We start from the raw sequence: 18128 nt of genomic DNA on the forward strand, positions 1-18128 counted from the left end.
TGGTCTAGTGGATAAGGCCAAAAATGTCCAATTATATGGTCAACATGTATACATGTCATGGAAGCTTCCCACTTGTTGAATTTAGATTAGATGCAATCATTGTTGCATATAGGCACCACATTTATATCAACTTGTGAAGATTGGACGGTTCAAATTTAAATAAATTTTGTATTTTGTTTAAGAATGTTATCTGATCGATCAAATGGTCACAAGCTTCTTTAATGCAGTCATCGACTTGTGACTGCACTCGACTCAAACCTAGTCTCGGCTTGTTAGAATGACTCGTATTCCCTACATTAAAATTATCACACAGTCAGTAATCGATTTACAAGATTTCAACCATTGATTTGAGATCGAAAAACCTATTTAGTACTTACTAATGGTCCCATGTCTCTAGTGAGAGCAACCAGCTAAAAACAAATGTAGGGATGTCAACAAGAAAATCTATTGGACGAGAAAGTTTTGCAAACCATATTAAGGAGTTTGTAGAAAAGAGTTTCCTTGCCAAACAAAACAAAAATGGGTCCATTACAGTTACACCATGCTTCTGTTCCCATAACATGTCATACAATACAATGAATGTGATGTTACATGCATGAATCACCATACTCACTTTCCTTCGTTCTCAGCATCTTTCTCATATGTCTTTACTAATCCATCCAAACTTTTATTGCTTAAGTTTTTAGTCAAGTTGCTCAGCTTTTTTAATACTGTTGTTTTCTTCTTATGACACTCTATCTTGCTATAAATAGAGACACTTTTCGCAATAATGGCATGTAAGTGTTTGAACGTGTTAATGTCTAACATAAACACTACACTGATATATGTAATTACATTCAATTCAATCACTTTTCATTTTCTTAAATTGTTTTGTGTACACACATTAGTGCTATTTCGTGTCAGTGTTAGTGCTTCATTGATCTTGCTATTGTGGGCCACCACAGTACAGTCACCCATATTAGTTCCCTACATATCAACAACCTTTTTCACCTCTCCTCCTTGCTTTTTCTCTTGTCTATATCCTTCCTTGAACTTCATTACTAACAGGTTCTTCATGTCATTTTCCTTTCCTTAATTCCTTCTGTCTTTCTTTCTTCTCTCAGTTTCAATTCACAATCATGAGTCATTTCTTTTGGAGTTGACCTTCTCTGCTTTGTTGTTGTGATCTACAGGCAACAAAGTTATGGGAATTAGTATTGTTTCAGCCATGGGAGTGTGTTTAGGCGGCAAGGTCAAAGCTGAAAGCGCAATTAATTCAGGTATTCATATTCTTAAACATTAAGATCAACTTGTTAATTACCATGGTCAATGTTAATTACATATGTGTAGTACTAGTATACTTAGTAGTTAGTACTAGTATACTAATACGTAATATGTAGTTTGTGTAAGCTTTGTTTTGTTGATCATATCATGCCAGTTTCATGGTTAAGTTCAAAGGGTGTGATTGTCAATACAGAAGATCACAGTATCCCATATTGCAAGATTTCTCATGATATCATTAGCTCAAGTAGTGAGGTATCAGCAGCTTCGGTATCAGTGCCACAGACTCTTCCGTGTGTAGGGGAGATCTTGCAATCGTCCAATTTGAAGAGCTTCACTTTTACAGAACTTCAGAATGCAACTAGAAATTTTCGTGTGGATAGTGTGTTAGGAGATGGTGATTTTGGATCAGTTTTTAAAGGTTGGATTGATGAACATTCATCTTCTGCTGCCAAACCTGGCACAGGCATTGCTGTTGCTGTCAAAAGACTTAATCAAGATTGTTTCAAAGGTCACAACGAGTTCATGGTAAGTTTAACTCTTATAACTAAGAAGAAAATAGTGTAAGTGTAACTGTTGCGGAATTGTCAAATAACTGCTGTAGTGGCGCTATAGCAGAGATGAATTTGAATAAACCGCTATTATTATGTAATACAGTATTTACTATTTAGTACAAAGTGGCGCTATTACATTTAGTGTGCCAAAATTTGACTAAACCACTATTTTCCGCAGTATGCGATAATTATTACATGTTTGAGAATATTTTCCGCAGTATGCCAAAATTTGACCAACACACGTTGGCTCAGTTGGTAAGGAACGGGTCACTTCCTTGCAGAAAGTTGTGTGTTCGATTCCCTCTGCCGATGTGAGGGCGGTGTTGGTGGGTGATCTGTAAGTACCTCTATAAGCGCCCTTTGGGCCCGGAGGCGTGCCCTGACCCTGGTGGTGACCGGAGCCGAACCCACCTAAACTTTTTGTAACCAAAAAAAAAAAAAATCTTATCCATATTTCTTAGCTAATCTCACTAGTGGTTCGGAAACAAGCCTGTATTTGGATTCACATTAGGTTAGCAAATTTCGCCTCTCAATGTAAGTTGACCATGAATTTCATGAAGCTGCAAAGTAAAGTTTCTATGCAGCCGTGCGGTGTGACCATGATTTCATTAAAATCCAAAGAGGGATTTGTTTTAAGTGTTATATCTAATAGTTTCATCCATTTCTATTTTAGGCTGAAGTCAATAATCTGGGCCAACTATCACATCCTCATCTAGTGAAATTAATTGGTTATTGCCTTGAAGATGAAAACAGCCTTCTGGTTTATGAATTTATGCCACGTGGCAGCTTGGAGAATCACTTGTTCATCAGTGAGTACTTCCCAGTTCATCTTTTCACACTGTTGTACTTGTACTGGAGAAAGCATGCCTAATAACATTACCATTAATGATGTAACAGGAGGCTCATATTTTCAACCTCTTTCTTGGAGCCTACGTTTGAAGGTTGCTCTTGGTGCTGCTAAAGGCCTTACATTTCTTCGCAACACTGAAACAAAAGGGAGATACCACGATTTCAATACCTCAAATGTCTTGCTAGATTCAGTATGTGTCCTATTCTACACACAAAAACACATTAATATATTATATTTATTTATGTATCATATCTGAAAATTTCCTTGCTGGTTTAATCGCAGAATTATAATGCAAAACTTTCTAAATTTGGACTTTCAAAGGGCGGGTCCACGGTTGAAAAAAGTCATGTCTCCACCAAGCAAACATACGGATACGCGGCTCCAGAGTACCTCGCCTCCGGTATAATAACTACTAGACAGATTTTATGTCTTTCTGTATATGAATTTCCATTGTTTATTCAACTTTTTTAGTATCTTTTGTCTGCTGAGTTCATTAACTTGCTCAAGAATCAATTACATCATTTTGGTTAGTGACTAATATAAACTGATTTGTTGATAAAGGTAATCACACTGCTAAAAGTGATGTATATAGTTTTGGAGTTGTGCTATTGGAAATATTATCAGGGAGGAGAGTTGTTGACAAGAATAGACCACCAAGTCAACACAATTTGGTGGAATGGGCTAAGCCTTATCTATCCAACAAGCGTAAGATTTTGCGCGTGTTGGATAGCCGTCTTGAAGGCCAATATGAATTAGAAGATGCCTATAAAGTTGCTACACTATCCCTACGGTGCCTTTCAATAGAAGCCAAGTTGAGACCAAACATGGATGAGGTTGTTACGGATTTGGAGAAGTTGCAGGTTCAAGATGTAAATGGCTGCAATCAGAATCGTTCGCATAGAAGAAGTGCTGATTATGTTACCCATGCCAGAACAACCGCAGCTTATCCACAACGCTCGGCTTCTATGTTCTGTACATGACATTGCACACTGCAAATACACTATCCTTGGAAGTTGACAAAACTGAATGTCCCCACAGGAGGTGATTCCACGTCGTAAACATTTGTGTTAATGAATTGTACATATCTTACTATAGTTAATGTTTGAGAACTAAACTTTTCTTGGACATTCTGCTTGTTGGTAGTGCATATGTCAAAGAATAATTGGATTTTTTGGTGTTTTAACCGCACAAATAACTAGAATTGCTAATGCTTTTGTATGTTTATCTTGTTTGCTCAATTTTGATATGTGTTTCATGATGTAATTTATATGAAACCATAGTTTGGAACCCTTACCATAACTGTTAAGCTTTATCTTTTAGTTGCTAACTTTTTTTCGTGAGAATGAAAACAAAAAACAAGGACAACAAAGAAAAGCAAACTGCATTCGCGGATGAGCAATGCCTATAGCATCAACAGTCAAAACTCGACTAAGCTGACGAGCACAATGGAGTGCCAAAGTGTCTGAGAAAAATATACTAGTACTAGTAAAATGAACCCACTTAAAATACACAACTCTTTTAACAATTTTATTCGAAGACCTGCATATTGAACTTCATTGAAGGAAATTAAGATATTTATCACTTGGACCAACAAGTTAGTTAGTAATTTTTATATTCACGTAAATTCAAGTTGGTTCAGTTGATAAAGATTTAACTTAGAGTTCATAATGACCCATGTTTGAATTCTGCTGCTGATGTGAAAATATTGTTGGTAGATATATATAAGTACCTCTATTAGTGCTTTCTCAACCTTCGTGATTTTTCTTGACCCTAGCGAGCTCCCGAGACCCGACTGGTTTTTCTTTGTCTAAAAATAAATAAACTCATGTGTATGATTTCCACTAAAGTCAAGATAGATATTAAATTTAGATAATATCTTAGCAAATAGCACGAGTGAGTATGGAGTTAGGATAAAAAAAGGGGGGACCGTGTTCACCATCACTTGCGTAAGTTATCATGTTAAAGGCCAAAAAAGGTTCAATCTCCACTTCAAGGAAGCTTACCACTTGCTAGAGCCAAGTTATAGTAAGAGAAGCTATCTGAAACCAAATGTAGGGATGTCAACAGTACAATCTAACTGACTAGAAAACTTTGCAAAAACATAGTAAGGATTTTGTCCAATCTAAACAAAACAAAAGGGGGTCCATTAACAGTTACACCAGTTCCCACAACATTTTATACAATGAATGTCATGCATGAATCACCATTCTGCTTGTTGAGAGTGCCTGTGTGTATGAATAATTGGATTTTTTGGTGTTTGTAACAGCACAAATAGCTGGCACTGCTAGTGCATTTGTATGTTTATCTTGTCAATTTTATTGTAATCAAATTTTGATATGTTGTTTCCTAATGCTTTATGTATGAAACCGAAGTTTGGAACCCCAGCCATAATTGTGAAACTTGTCTTTGGGTTAGTGCTAAATTTTTTGATGAGAAAGAAAATAAAAGAAATTAGGACTACAAAGAAAAACAAAGGAGTGAGGAGGACAATGGAGTGGTGGTGAACTGTCTGAAAATTATACTAGTAAGTAGTAAAATGAACCCACTTAAAAGAGACAGCTCTTTTAACACTTTTATTCAAATACCCTAATTTAGAACTTCATTGAAGAAATTAAGGTATTTACTATTTAGCATTTGAACGGATAAGTTAGTTTGTCGTTTTGTTATTCAAATGTGTCTGTTAATTTAGGTTGGTTTAATTGTTAAGAATTCAACTCAAATTTTACAATGGTCGAGTTTGAATCCCACTACTGATGCGAGGACGACTTAGTCCATGTGCTCTATGAGCTTGAGGGTTTTCTTGACCCTAATAAACTTCTCAAACCCAACTCGCCTATTTTTTTATATTTAAAAACAAATAAATTCATTTGTGTGCGCTCTAAAGTCTAGATACACATCAAATAAAGATGATATTTTTATCAGTTTTCTTTTAGCAAATCATATTGCCATGAAGTTTATAATATTAACTAGACCATCGACCCGTGCTAATGCACGGGTTATATGGAAGGTAATATTTGACGGTAATAGGTAACAAAATAGTTTAGATGAATGTCATGATTGTCATATAGTATTTCATAATATTAAGAAGCATAGACGTTGGTATTGTACCATAACACAATATTTCCATGACATCGTCTTTGATACCGTAACGTAACATAATAGGTTAAGTATAGCGAGACGGATTAACATTTATAAGTAAGAGATGTAGCGAGACGGGTTAACGGTTATTCCTTTCCAAAAAAAATAGCATATAATTAGGAACATAATTTTATTTTACTTTAGATAAACATTAAATGCAAAAATGTGGATGGAAAAATTAGGTTAAGTATAGAGAGACGGGTTAACATCCTTATTTATTAATTTTGTTACGTCTGCAGCAACTTAACCTAATTTTTTCCCGCTCATTTGCTTTATTAGGTTTGCAATTATTTAACCTAACAAATTCCATCTAAAAAAAATGCATTGCACACCAATTTCATTCCTATCCTCTTGCTTTTTTTTTTTTGAAGAAAATATTTTCTACCGTATCAATGATCACGTATGATCCTTCTATTTTATACTCTTTTTTTTTATCAAGAATTTTACACTTTTTTTTTGGATTTTTTTTTTTTAATTTCATGCCTTTTGTTTTTGACATCCTTATCTTTCTTTATTAATTTTGTTACGTCTGCAGCAACTTAACCTAATTTTTTACGGCTCATTTGCTTTATTAGGTTTGCAATTATTTAACCTAACAAATTCCATCTAAAAAATGCATTACACACCAATTTCATTCCTATCCTCTTGCGTTTTTTTTAAGAAAATATTTTCTACCATATCAATGATGTTACGGGTTAAAGATTATTTATTGGTCTCTATTATAGTCGAGAAAACCCGTACGACGCACGGGTCAAAAGTCTAGTTTATAAGTAAGAGATGAAGCGAGACGGTTAACAGTTATTCCTTTCCAAAAAAATAGCATCTAATTAGGAACATAATTTTATTTTATTTAGATAAACATTAAATGCAAAAGTGTGGAGGGAAAAATTAGGTTAAATATAGTGAGACAGGTTAACATTTACTAGACTTTAGACCCGGGCGACGCACGGGTCTTGTCGACTATAATAGAGACCAATGAATAATCTTTAATCCGTAAGATCATGGGTCGATCAATAAAAGCAAATTAGATTATTAGAGATACAATATTACAATCAAATGTGGCTTACTATGTTCTTCAATGACACTTGAATCTTACCAAATTTTACATTTTAGTTTTGAAAAACTAATCAATTAAAGACCATTATTTTATTTTATCACAATATGTTATTGGGGCATTATCTTCTCTTTTTTTTTTAAATTATAAAGAAAAAAGATAAAAAGAATACAATACTATTACATGGGTCAATTTTATTTATTACTTTTATAGTTAAACATCAAAAATTGACTTGTAATAATTGTTTTAAATTTCTACTAACATGAAAAACAAAGTCACTTCAATTAATAGAATGTCTAAATTACACATACATCTCTAAAAAGAATAATTACACTTTGATATTTACTAAAAGTAATGATATATTTTTCCAACCAAATATATATCATATTTGCATATATAGAATTTAATAATAGAAGAGATCTTATACAATGTATTAATTATTTTGAAGATGTGTGCTTGGTTGAAGAGCTGTGTAATTTACCACGGTTTCGGTTTTTTTTTAGAGAAACACGGTTTAGGGTTTGCTATATATAGCCGAGTTTGCATGGAAATTAGGGTAGCCGAGTTTGCATTGAAATTAGGGTATTTTGTTTGTAAACGTATTAAATAAGTGTACAACAACTTGTCAAAAAAAAAAGTCTACAGAAACAATATATATATATATACAAACGATGACACAACAGGATAGGGATGGAAAGCTCATCAGTGGGGAGAAATATTAAAGGGAATTTGTTAGGTTAAACTGTGGCGCTGCATCCTTATTTATTAATTTTGTTACGTCTGTAGCAACTTAACCTAATTTTTTCCCGCTCATTTGCTTTATTAGGTTTGCAATTATTTAACCTAACAAATTCCATCTAAAAAAATGCATTGCACACCAATTTCATTCCTATCCGCTTGCCTTTTTTTTTAAGAAAATATTTTCTACCATATCAATGATCTTACGGGTTAAAGATTATTTATTGGTGTCTATTATAGTCGAGAAAACCCGTGCGACGCACGAGTCAAAAGTCTAGTTTTAGATGGAATTTGTTAGGTTAAATTGCTGCTAACCTAATACAACATTTTAGAGGGAAATTATTAGGTTAAGTTGCTGCAGACCTAATAAAATTAATAAATAATAAGGATAAGTAAGAGAAAAGATGTAGCCAGACGGATTAACGGTTATTGCTATCCAAAAAACAACATCTAATTCGGAACATAATTTTATTTTATTTAGATAAACATTAAATGCAAAAGTGTGGAGGAAAAAATTAGGTTAAGTACAGCGAGACGGATTAACATTTATAAGTACGAGATGTAGCGAGACGGGTTAACGGTTATTCCTTTCCAAAAAAAATAGCATCTAATTAGGAACATTATTTTATTTTATTTAGATACACATTAAATGCAAAAGTGTGGAGGAAAAAATTAAGTTAAAATTAGGTTAAGTATAGCGAGACGGATTATTATTTATAAGTAAGAGATAATTTAGCAATGGGATGTCAACAATAAAATCCAACAGACGATAAAGTTTGACTAGAAAGTAGTTTCCTTTCCACTTTGTAGCTTCTGAATGGAAAAATTCATGAGTCGTGGTGGGACAGACCAATCCAAACAAAACAAAAAGGGGGTCCATTACAGTTACAGTTACACCATGTTGCTATTCCCATAACATGTCGTACAATACAATGAATCACCATACTCACCTTCCTTCGTCCCCTACATCTTTGCCATGTCTTTTCCGTGTAGACAGTGTCCTAGGAGATAATGTTTTCAAGGGTTGGATCGATGAACACTCACTTCTGCTGTCAAACCTGGCACATGCATTGTTGTTGCTGTCAAAAAACTTTATCAAGATGGCTTAACTCATACAAGTACATATCTACATATGGACCTTGTTGGTTGATAATATGAAAGTACATTTGTCAACGCTCTCCGAGCCTCAAGGCTTTTCTTAACCTAATGAGCTTCGTGACCCAACTCGTCTAATTTTTTTATAAAAGTAAATAAATAAATTCATGAGTATGCTTTGAACTAAAGTCTAGATTCACATTAAATAAAGATAATGATTTGAACTTAAGTCTAGATACACATTAAATTCATGTGTATGAATTGGGAGTGAGGATAAAAAAGGGGGACCGTGTTCACTATCACTTGTGTAAGTCGTGATCATGTTAAAGGCCAAAAAAGGTCCAATTATGCTCCACTTGCATACAAGTCAAGGAAGCTTATCACTGTATCTATAGTAAGAGAAGCTAGCTTAAACCAAATGTAGGGATGTCGACATTAAAATCCAAGGGACGATAAAACTTTGCAAAAAAATCTTAGGATCTTGTACAAGTGGGATATGCTTTCCACATTGTAGCTGAAGAATGGCAAGATTCACGAGCCAAGGGACAGTCCAATCCAAACACAACAAAAACGGGGTCCATTATAGTTACACCATGTTATTATTACAACATGTCATACAATGCATGAATCACCATACTCACCTTCCTTCGTCCTCTTCACCTTTCATACGCGTCTTTACTAATACATCCAAACTTTTAGTCAAGTTGCTCAACTTTTTTAACACTGTTATACTATTCTTCTGACATAATATCTTGCTTCCTGTAGCGACACTTTACATTGAAGGCGTGTCAGGTGTCCAACACATGTTGATGTTCGATATGGATACATGTGATTATATTCCATGACTTCAATTTTCTTAAATTATTATTAATGTAGACGTGTTAGTACCGATTTTGTGTCTGTGTCAACGCTTCATAGATATTGCCCCTCTGGGCCACCACAGAAGACTCACCCATATTAGTTCTCTACATATCAACACTCTTCTTCACCTCTCCTCCTTCCTGTTTTTCTTCTCTATATTCTTCCTTGACCTTCATTACAAACAGGTTTGTCATGTCGTTTTTCTTAAACTCCTCTTTCTTTCTTTTTTCCTCTCACAGTTGAAATTCACAATCATGGTTAATTTATGTTGTACTTGTCCTTATCTTCTTCTTTTTTTTTGTTATCTATAGGAAACAAAGCTATGGGAATTAGTATTGTTTCTGCCATGGGAGTTTGTTTGGGCAGTCAAAACAAAGCTGAAGGCCCAACTAATTCAGGTATTCATATTCTTAAACATTAAGATCAGCTTGTTAATCACCTTAGTCAATGTTAATTACATATATAAACTAATATGAAATATCTAGTTTATATTAGTTTTATTGATCATATCATTTCAGTTTCAGGGTTAAGTTCAAAGAGTGTGAATGTCAATACTGAAGATCTCAGTATTCCATGTAGCGAGGTTTCTGGTGATCTCAGTAGCTCAAAAAATACTGAGGTACCAACAGTATCAGTGCCTCAGACTGCTCGGGGTGCAGAGGAGATCTTGCAATCAACCAACTTGAAGAGCTTTACTTCTACTGAACTTCAGGTTGCAACAAGAAATTTCCGTGTAGACAGTGTCTTGGGACATAGTGTTTTCAAGGGTTGGATTGATGAACACTCATCTTCTGCTGCCAAACCCGGCAAAGGCATTGCTGCTGCTGTCAAAAGACTTTATCAGGATGGCTTCAAAGGTCACAAGGAGTTGTTTGTAAGTTTAACTTATCTTATTAACAAGCAAGCACTGACTATGTTGCAGTGTTTTCAAATAGCGGAGCTATAGCATAAATTGATCAAATCACCATTATTCTGCGATAAGCTATTTAGTACAAACTTTTGTCAAATAGCGGCTATAGTGGTGTTGTAGTGTTGTAAAGTAGCGGAATTTCACCAATCCGTTATATTCCGTGATCCGCAATTGACAACACTATTGTCTTGCATGTTCGAGAATGTTTTTACATGTTTATTCTTATCTACGTTTCTATGTTAAACTAATCTAATTAGTGGTTGGGAAACTAAGAGGGGTTTGTTTTGAGTGTTTCATCAATTAATGTTTTCCATTTTTATTTTAGGCTGAAGTGAACTCTTTAGGCCAGCTTTCTCATCCTCATCTAATCAAATTGATTGGATATTGCCTTGAAGATGACAACAGCCTTCTTGTCTATGAATTTATGCCTCGTGGCAACTTGGAGAATCACTTGTTCATCAGTGAGTTTTCCTGATTCATCTACTCATATTGTTGTGCTTGAGAAGGCATGCCTAATAATATTACCAATAATGATCTAACAGGAGGCTCATATTTCCAACCTCTTTCTTGGGGCCTACGTTTGAAGGTTGCTCTTGGTGCTGCCAAAGGTCTTGCATTTCTTCACAGTACTCAAACAAAAGCGATGTACCGTGATTTCAAGACTTCAAATGTCTTGCTAGATTCCGTATGTGTCTTTTTGTACACACACATGAATATATTATGTATTTATGCAGATGTCTGAAAATTTCCTTCTTTACTTGATCACAGAATTATAATGCAAAACTTTCTAACTTTGGCCTGGCAAAGGACTTGTCTCCGGTTGATAAAAGTCATGTCTCCACCAAGCTAACCTACGGATATGCGGCTCCGGAATACCTAGCCACAGGTATTATTATGACCACTAGACAAAATCAAATTTGATGTTTTATTCAACTTTTTCTAGTATGTTTTATCTCTTGAATTCATTAACTTACTTCAGAGTAGACTGCTAAATATCGTTTTGGTTAGTGACTAAGTAAAATAAATGTTAATGAAGGTAACTACACTGCTAAGAGTGATGTCTATAGTTTTGGAGTTGTACTACTAGAAATATTATCAGGGAGGAGAGTTGTTGACAAGAATAGACCAACAAGACAACACAATTTGGTGGAATGGGCAAAGCCTTATCTATCCAACAAGCATAAGATTTTGCGCGTGTTGGATAGTCGCCTTGAAGGCCAATACGAATTAGAAGATGTTTTTAAGGTTGCTATACTCTCCCTACGGTGCCTTTCAGTAGAAGCCAAGTTGAGACCAAGCATGGATGAGGTTGTTACAAATTTGGAGCAGTTGCAGGTTCAAGATGTAAAAGGATGCAATCAGAATCGTTTGCGTAGAAGAAGTGCTGATGATGTTGCTCGTGTTAGAACATCCACAACTTATCCCCAACGCTCTGCGTCTATACCCTGCACATGACATTGCACATTGCAGAATGCAAGATACAGCATCCTTGAAAGTTAACAAAGCCGAATGTCCTCAAATGCAGTGATCAGATCTTACACCATGAATACGTGTTAGCGAATAAATTGTACATATCTTAATATAGCTTTCAGAACCAAACTTCTCTTGGAGATTCTGCTTGTTGATGCTCGAGAGTGCATGTCTAGGGATAATTGGATCTTTTTAGCCTTTTGTGTGTTTATCTGGTTAGTTCATTTTTATTGTAATCTATGGATGGAGTATATAGTTTCCTAATTCCTAATCTATGAATGAACTTTAATTGTATATTAGTCCCCTATCATCCAAGTTTGACTCCGTCCTTGTCTGGCTGCTATTGTTGATAACTAGCAAAGTAGGTGATTGATAATTGTTAAACAAACCACGTAACCATAGAAGACTTGGAAATTGGAATATAACTCAATTGCATAGAACTGAAGTCAGAGTCTTACAATTCAAGTCTTTCAATGAATTGTAGTTCTATATACACACATAATTCATTCAATACCTAAACCTTGCTTTCATGTCTGAATTTGTAGTTAGTAACTTAGTATCAAGAAGGTTAAATTACTGAATATTATATAGCTTTGCTAAAAAAATTATCCTGTACACAAAATTATTAATTGATACAAAATTTACTATGATCGGTATGTTAACCAAGTGCCCAGTAATGCCGATCTCTCTGACTGAAACTAAGTGATCACCAAACATATCGATGAGTAGGCAATTGCAGAAGAAGATTTTGATTTCCAAGATATGAATGAAGATCACTTATCACCATGTTCTTACAAGCCCAGGAGCCCAACTCTTCCAATCAAATCTTCCAATGGATTTATTTCTTAAACTCACCTTGTCTCTGAATTCAAAAACTTTCTTCAGATAATTATTCCCCTGTTTAGCTGGTACAGGTTCAGCATTCTCTACAGATAAATTTACTTCATTTGCTTCTCCTGTTTCTGCAACAGCTTCGGAAATGCATTCATCCATAGGAACGGAATCGTCAATAATGTTCCCAAGAATCTCAACCACCTCGCTCATTTTTGGGCGAGACTTTGGCTGCTTCATTAGACACTTGTTTGCCAGGACTGCAAGTTTATGAGCTGATTTGGTGCAATCCTGTGCCTCAAGTCGAGGATCGACAATATGATGGAACTTCTTTGGATCAGATACATATGGTCTTACCCAATCCAGAAGCTTTTGTTCGTTTTTTGGTAGGTTTCTTTCTACAGCTCTCCTCCCAGTGATAAGCTCATAAAGAACTACACCAAAGCTCCACACATCACTCTTAGCAGTCAGCTTTCCGGTATGAACATACTCAGGTGCAGCATATCCTATGGTGCCAACAACCTTTGTGAAGAGGAAATAAGTCATTCATTATGCATATCAGTAGAATATCCGGATTACAATCTAAGGATCAGAGTTCAAAGTTTAGACCAACATTATGAACTCATGAATTAGTCTCCTTAAGCAATGAACATGGTTTAAAATATATGTAATTTATTCCAGATAAGCTTCCCAAATCCCAATATGTTATTGTAATCATCTAATGTTATCATACAATAATGTCAAATTTCTACCATGTATGTTTAAAAGTTAAAGTATAATGAATTTTCTACAAATTTAGACATTTTCTTACCGCTGTAGAAACATAGCCAAAGCCTTCTGCGGGTCCTTGCCTAGCGAGTCCAAAATCAGAAAGCTTTGCATTGAAGTCCTCATCCAGCAAGATGTTGGATGTTTTAAAATCTCGAAATATTAGCTGTGCCAGATAGAATGGGAATCATAAATGTATTCGAAAGAAGTTAAAACCATGCATAAACAAGACATCCAAAGAAGAAACCATACATAAACGTTAAAAAGAATTAAGTTATGGCGAAAGCACCCAGATTCGCACGCAGACGCATTGAATGTTTTCTATAAAGCAGTTTTAAAATCCCAAGGAACGAGCTTTAGTTAACTGTTTTACAGTTCTAGTTCAACTCCAAAGTTGCTTACAACACCCAGATTCGCACGCAGACGCATTGAATGTTTGCTTCACTTACAAAAAGTTCACAGATAGTGTTTAAAATTCCTTTAAATGCAAGTCCTGATCAGTGATTTTCAGCATGATTAGGTGTGCATTTGGCGGTGCACCTAAAAACAACTTTGCCCTCTTAAAAGGAATTTTGCTCTAGACTCTTTAGTGTTATTTGGCTTCACCTTAAAACCAATTTCAAAATCTGATTCTCTGCCCGAACCTCTATTTGGTCTACAGCAAGTTAACCTTCACTTAGATAATTCTTATCTAAAATTCTGCACTAACCATCATCTTTCATGAAAACTTCGAAAGTTAAATCAGCTCACTTTAAATTCACTTTTAACTTAGAAATAACTTAGCACAATCAAAGACCATCAAGCAAACATTCACACAAACATCCACTTTATCAACACATACCATAGAGACCAATGTCATTAACAAAAAACCAAACAGATTGCTCGTATGATCACATTATCTAACAGCACAAATATACAATTTTGTTCAACTATACCTGAAAATCCATTTCCTCATGAAGATAAGCCAACCCACGAGCGGCATCTTGAGCAATTCTTAATCTAGTAATCCAAGGAAGAACCGATGAAGGAACACGAACCAAAAGATGATCTTCCAAACTCTTATTAGACATAAACTCATACACCAAAAGCCTCTGAATCCCTCTTTCATCATCTTCAGCACAATAACCCACTAACCTCACCAAATTTGGATGCTTAATCACCCCTAATAAATTCACTTCATTAATCCACTCCTTATGCCCCTGAATACTAGAAATTCAACACAAACACAAAAAACCCCTTTACAACAACACATAAAAATTCAACTTTTACATTAAAAAAAGCTCAATTTTATGAAAAAATTAAACATGCCTGATGACCATTACGATTCAACTGCTTGATGGCAACATCGATTTGAGAACGGTGATGATTATGATGAATTAGGGTTCCTCTATAAACCGAACCAAAACCACCTTCACCAATTAACAACGCTCTATTGAATCCACGAGTAGCGATTTTGAGGTCAGAGAATGAAAACAGATGAAGATGATTAGCACGGCGTTGAGAGAGAAACTCATGGAAGCCAAGCGTGTCGGAGAAGTCTCTAGAATCGGAATCGTATTCGGAGCGGCGCGTGTCCATTAAGCTTAAGGAACGCGCCCATGAGACGCGTGAGCCTCGTGAGCTTGATGCTGAAGCTGAACCTGAACCTTCTTCGTTTTCTTCTGTGGTTCGTTTCTCGGATGATCCGTTTGAGAAATGGAAGCACTTCATTGGTGAAAGGAAGAAGAGGTGAGGGAGTAGTCAAGGAAGGACAATGGAAGATTGGAATCACATCGGTTTCTTTCTACTATTTCAATGATAACGGCTTATTCTTCAATAATGTTTTTTGTTTTTTTCAATAGAGATTAATTAACATGTTTTATCTTTTTTTAAGAATAGTCAAGGAAAGACTATTTGTAATGAAGTTTCATGGTAGATATTGTTTTTTTTTTTGGTTACTAAGCAAATTAAAGAAAATAGTAGACGGATCCGGATCCTCTCCAATTTATTGTCTCCTGCCATCTCTCCTGCGTTGTTTTCCATCGTCCGATCAATCCAGTGGTTAAAAAGAGAATAAATAAACAATCCAGAAACATAATCAATTATCAAGCACATACCTTTCATCATCGACGAGCACCCATAACGAGAAATAGATTATGCTATGCAGAAAAAATATCTGGTTGTGAAAATGGAGAGCGGCATATTGTGATCCAGGAAAACAAAAACAAAACGCAGCAGAATCTTTGAGATGATGGTTCAATTTTGCTATTTACTCTTTCAATTGACTCTCAACTGCTCTCTCTTTGTTCACTCTTTCACTTCAATAGCAGTGGCCTCTTCTTCTTTACTTTTCCCCTCTATTCAATTCAATTAATAATTTTTCAATATTTCTAACATTTTTAGGTTTTTTTTATTTAATTTTGAATTTTGTTCATAATTAATGAATAAACGGTATGTGGTTATAAAAGGGGATTTTAAAGATATAGAAAGAAACAGGATTGATGGGAAGTTCTGGAAAATGGAGAGCGAGGTGTAAAGAAGAAATTGAAATGAAGTTGTTTCTCTCTCTTTAAAACTGTTATTTTATATTTTATTTATTTATTTATTTACTTTATTTTTCAGCCATTGGATCAGGGGCAGGATGATGGCAGAACAAATATAGCACAGGAGATGATCCTATTCCAATAGTAGACATTGTTAAACACCAATGGAAACTCTACAAGTCTATTCTCTAGTAGTAAAAAAAATATATGAATCAAAAGAGCAAAGGAAAATATAAGGAAAAATTACACATATCAACAAGGTTGACATCTCGTAGTTACTCCTATCATCTACCATCAACTCTAAAATTTTATTAAAAAAGAAAAAACTGTATAAGTGGGGGATGGGGGGACTAGGCCAAAACCCTCGAAAATAACAACAAAAGTGGGAACTAGGTAAAGAATCATCATCATCCAAATAATCATAGGGAAAATCCTGCCACTTTTGTTGTAAAAATTTTCCCTATGATTATTTGGCCAAAACCCTATGATAATGTATGTTGTAAAAATTCTGCCTAAAAAAATAGGTAAAGAATCTCACTAGACAACATATGTAATAACATGACCATGACTAACCAGAATATCAGCACAAGCATTGATGGTATGCTATCTTCGTTCTAATCACTTTGGATATTGTTTCATTTATGTTCTGTTAATGATGGATAGTATAGGGAGTGTTCTCCTTTTGGCGAGGGCCCCTCAATCCAATTCACCATTGGCGACGGAACAGTTTGTTGTGGAAGATCTCATCACCGAAGTTCTATCTCGCCTTAACATGAAAACCATCTTGCGATTCAACTGTGTGAGCAAATCATCGAACACTCTTATCTCTGGTCCAACCTTTGTCAAAAAACACCTTAACAAGTCGTCAAAAAACCCACACCTCATACTCAAACCACCAACTTTTAGATACCTTATGAGTAGTGTCAATACCATACATGTGCATTGTTTCCTCGAGAATCGTCGTATTATTTATTCAAGTGACAATTGTCGTGGTGGTTTGAATTCCATAATTACGAAGTGGTTGGTTCATGCAATAGATTGTTGTACTTTCTTCTTAGTTCTCGTAATATGAAGTGTTATGAGTATTGGTTTTGTTTATGAAACCCTGACACGAGTACAAGGTCTGCTGAATTTGGGACCTGTTAAGACTATGATCCTTGTGGGATCTCTTTAATGTTCACTTTTGGTTATGACATTTTAACAGGAACTTATAATGTGGTGGAGTTTCGCAAAGAACAAGATAAAGACAACCATGGTCTATTGAAAAGTCAGGTCAGAGTTCTCAGTTTGAATGATAATTGTTGGAGAAATATCAACATTTTCTCATTGATTCTTTGGAATAGTGTTATGCATTTGAGTGGTGCAACTTATTGGTTGGCTATGCAACATTGTTTTTATCCTTTTTATGATGAGGGATGCATTACTCATGTTGATCAACTCGTGATTCTTTCCCTTGATATTTCGACCGAGACATACATCCAATTTTTGAAGCCTTCTGATTTTCAGGTGGTGCCACGCTATCAACCAACTCTTCGGGTTCTTTTGGACCGCCTTTGCTTTTCGCGTGATTTCAAGAAAATTGAATTTGTTACATGGCAAATGAAAGAGTTTGGGGTTCAAGATGCCATGTAACAAATTCAATTTTCTTGAAATCACGTGAAAAGCAAAGGCGGTCCAAAAGAACCCGAAGAGTTGGTTGTTAGTATGGCACCTCGTGAAAATCATAAGGTTTCGAAAATTGGATGTATGTCTTGGTCAAAAGAATAAGGGAAAGAATCACGGGTTGATCAACATGAGTAATACATCCCTCATCGTAAAAAGGATAAAAAAAAATAGTTTTGCATAACCAACCAATAAATTGCACCACTCAGATGCACAACACTATTCCAAATAATCATAGGGAAAATGTTGATATTTCTCCAACAATCATCATCCAAACTGAAAACTCTGACCTGACTATTCAATAGATCATGGTTGTCTTTATCTTGTTCTTTGCAAAACTCCACCACCTTGTAAGTTCCAGTTAAAATGTAACAACCAAAAGTGAACATTAAAGAGATCCCACAAGGGTTATAGT

General features: G+C 35.2%; 4 protein-coding genes and 1 long non-coding RNA gene across 8 annotated transcripts; 4 read left to right on the forward strand and 1 right to left on the reverse strand.

The window, feature by feature from the left end:
* The first annotated feature begins 774 nt into the window (after window positions 1-774).
* LOC146930659 (putative serine/threonine-protein kinase PBL10) lies at window positions 775-3902 on the forward strand. Of its 2 annotated transcripts, XM_085702122.1 has the most exons (7): window positions 775-1047; window positions 1173-1259; window positions 1418-1788; window positions 2488-2623; window positions 2712-2854; window positions 2947-3064; window positions 3226-3902. In XM_085702122.1, exons 2-7 carry the CDS (start codon window positions 1184-1186, stop codon window positions 3642-3644), a joined length of 1263 nt encoding a protein of 420 aa, XP_085558248.1. In that variant the 5' UTR covers window positions 775-1047; window positions 1173-1183; the 3' UTR covers window positions 3645-3902. The 2 variants fall into 2 exon arrangements, with proteins under 2 accessions (XP_085558248.1, XP_085558247.1); XM_085702121.1 differs by having other exon boundaries at window positions 989-1259.
* Window positions 3903-9676: 5774 nt separating this feature from the next.
* On the forward strand, window positions 9677-12224 carry LOC146930660 (putative serine/threonine-protein kinase PBL10). 2 transcript variants are annotated; one of them, XM_085702123.1, is made up of 7 exons: window positions 9677-9735; window positions 9862-9948; window positions 10069-10424; window positions 10786-10921; window positions 11003-11145; window positions 11229-11346; window positions 11497-12224. In XM_085702123.1, exons 2-7 carry the CDS (start codon window positions 9873-9875, stop codon window positions 11913-11915), a joined length of 1248 nt encoding a protein of 415 aa, XP_085558249.1. In that variant the 5' UTR covers window positions 9677-9735; window positions 9862-9872; the 3' UTR covers window positions 11916-12224. The 2 variants fall into 2 exon arrangements, with proteins under 2 accessions (XP_085558249.1, XP_085558250.1); XM_085702124.1 differs by having other exon boundaries at window positions 10075-10424.
* Window positions 12225-12344: 120 nt separating this feature from the next.
* LOC146930661 (Protein kinase superfamily protein) lies at window positions 12345-15292 on the reverse strand. Of its 2 annotated transcripts, none has more exons than XM_085702119.1 (4): window positions 14838-15292; window positions 14465-14728; window positions 13573-13695; window positions 12345-13283 (listed from the first exon to the last, which is right to left on the reverse strand). In XM_085702119.1, the coding sequence occupies exons 1-4, from the start codon at window positions 15237-15239 to the stop codon at window positions 12711-12713; spliced, it is 1362 nt and encodes a 453-aa protein (XP_085558245.1). In that variant the 5' UTR covers window positions 15240-15292; the 3' UTR covers window positions 12345-12710. The 2 variants fall into 2 exon arrangements, with proteins under 2 accessions (XP_085558245.1, XP_085558246.1); XM_085702120.1 differs by having other exon boundaries at window positions 14465-14735.
* Window positions 15293-15625: 333 nt separating this feature from the next.
* On the forward strand, window positions 15626-16191 carry LOC146930662 (uncharacterized). Its single transcript, XR_015006441.1, has 2 exons — window positions 15626-15762; window positions 16131-16191. It is a non-coding gene; the product is annotated as an uncharacterized LOC146930662 (long non-coding RNA).
* Window positions 16192-16706: 515 nt separating this feature from the next.
* On the forward strand, window positions 16707-17683 carry LOC146930663 (uncharacterized). The gene is made up of 2 exons (XM_085707586.1): window positions 16707-16881; window positions 17256-17683. Exons 1-2 carry the CDS (start codon window positions 16707-16709, stop codon window positions 17681-17683), a joined length of 603 nt encoding a protein of 200 aa, XP_085563712.1.
* Window positions 17684-18128: the final 445 nt, after the last annotated feature.

The sequence above is a fragment of the Medicago sativa genome, chromosome 4 (genome assembly GCF_051527215.1).
Source record: "Medicago sativa cultivar Bolivia chromosome 4, Bolivia_mono, whole genome shotgun sequence".
NCBI classification, from domain to species: Eukaryota; Viridiplantae; Streptophyta; class Magnoliopsida; order Fabales; family Fabaceae; genus Medicago; species Medicago sativa.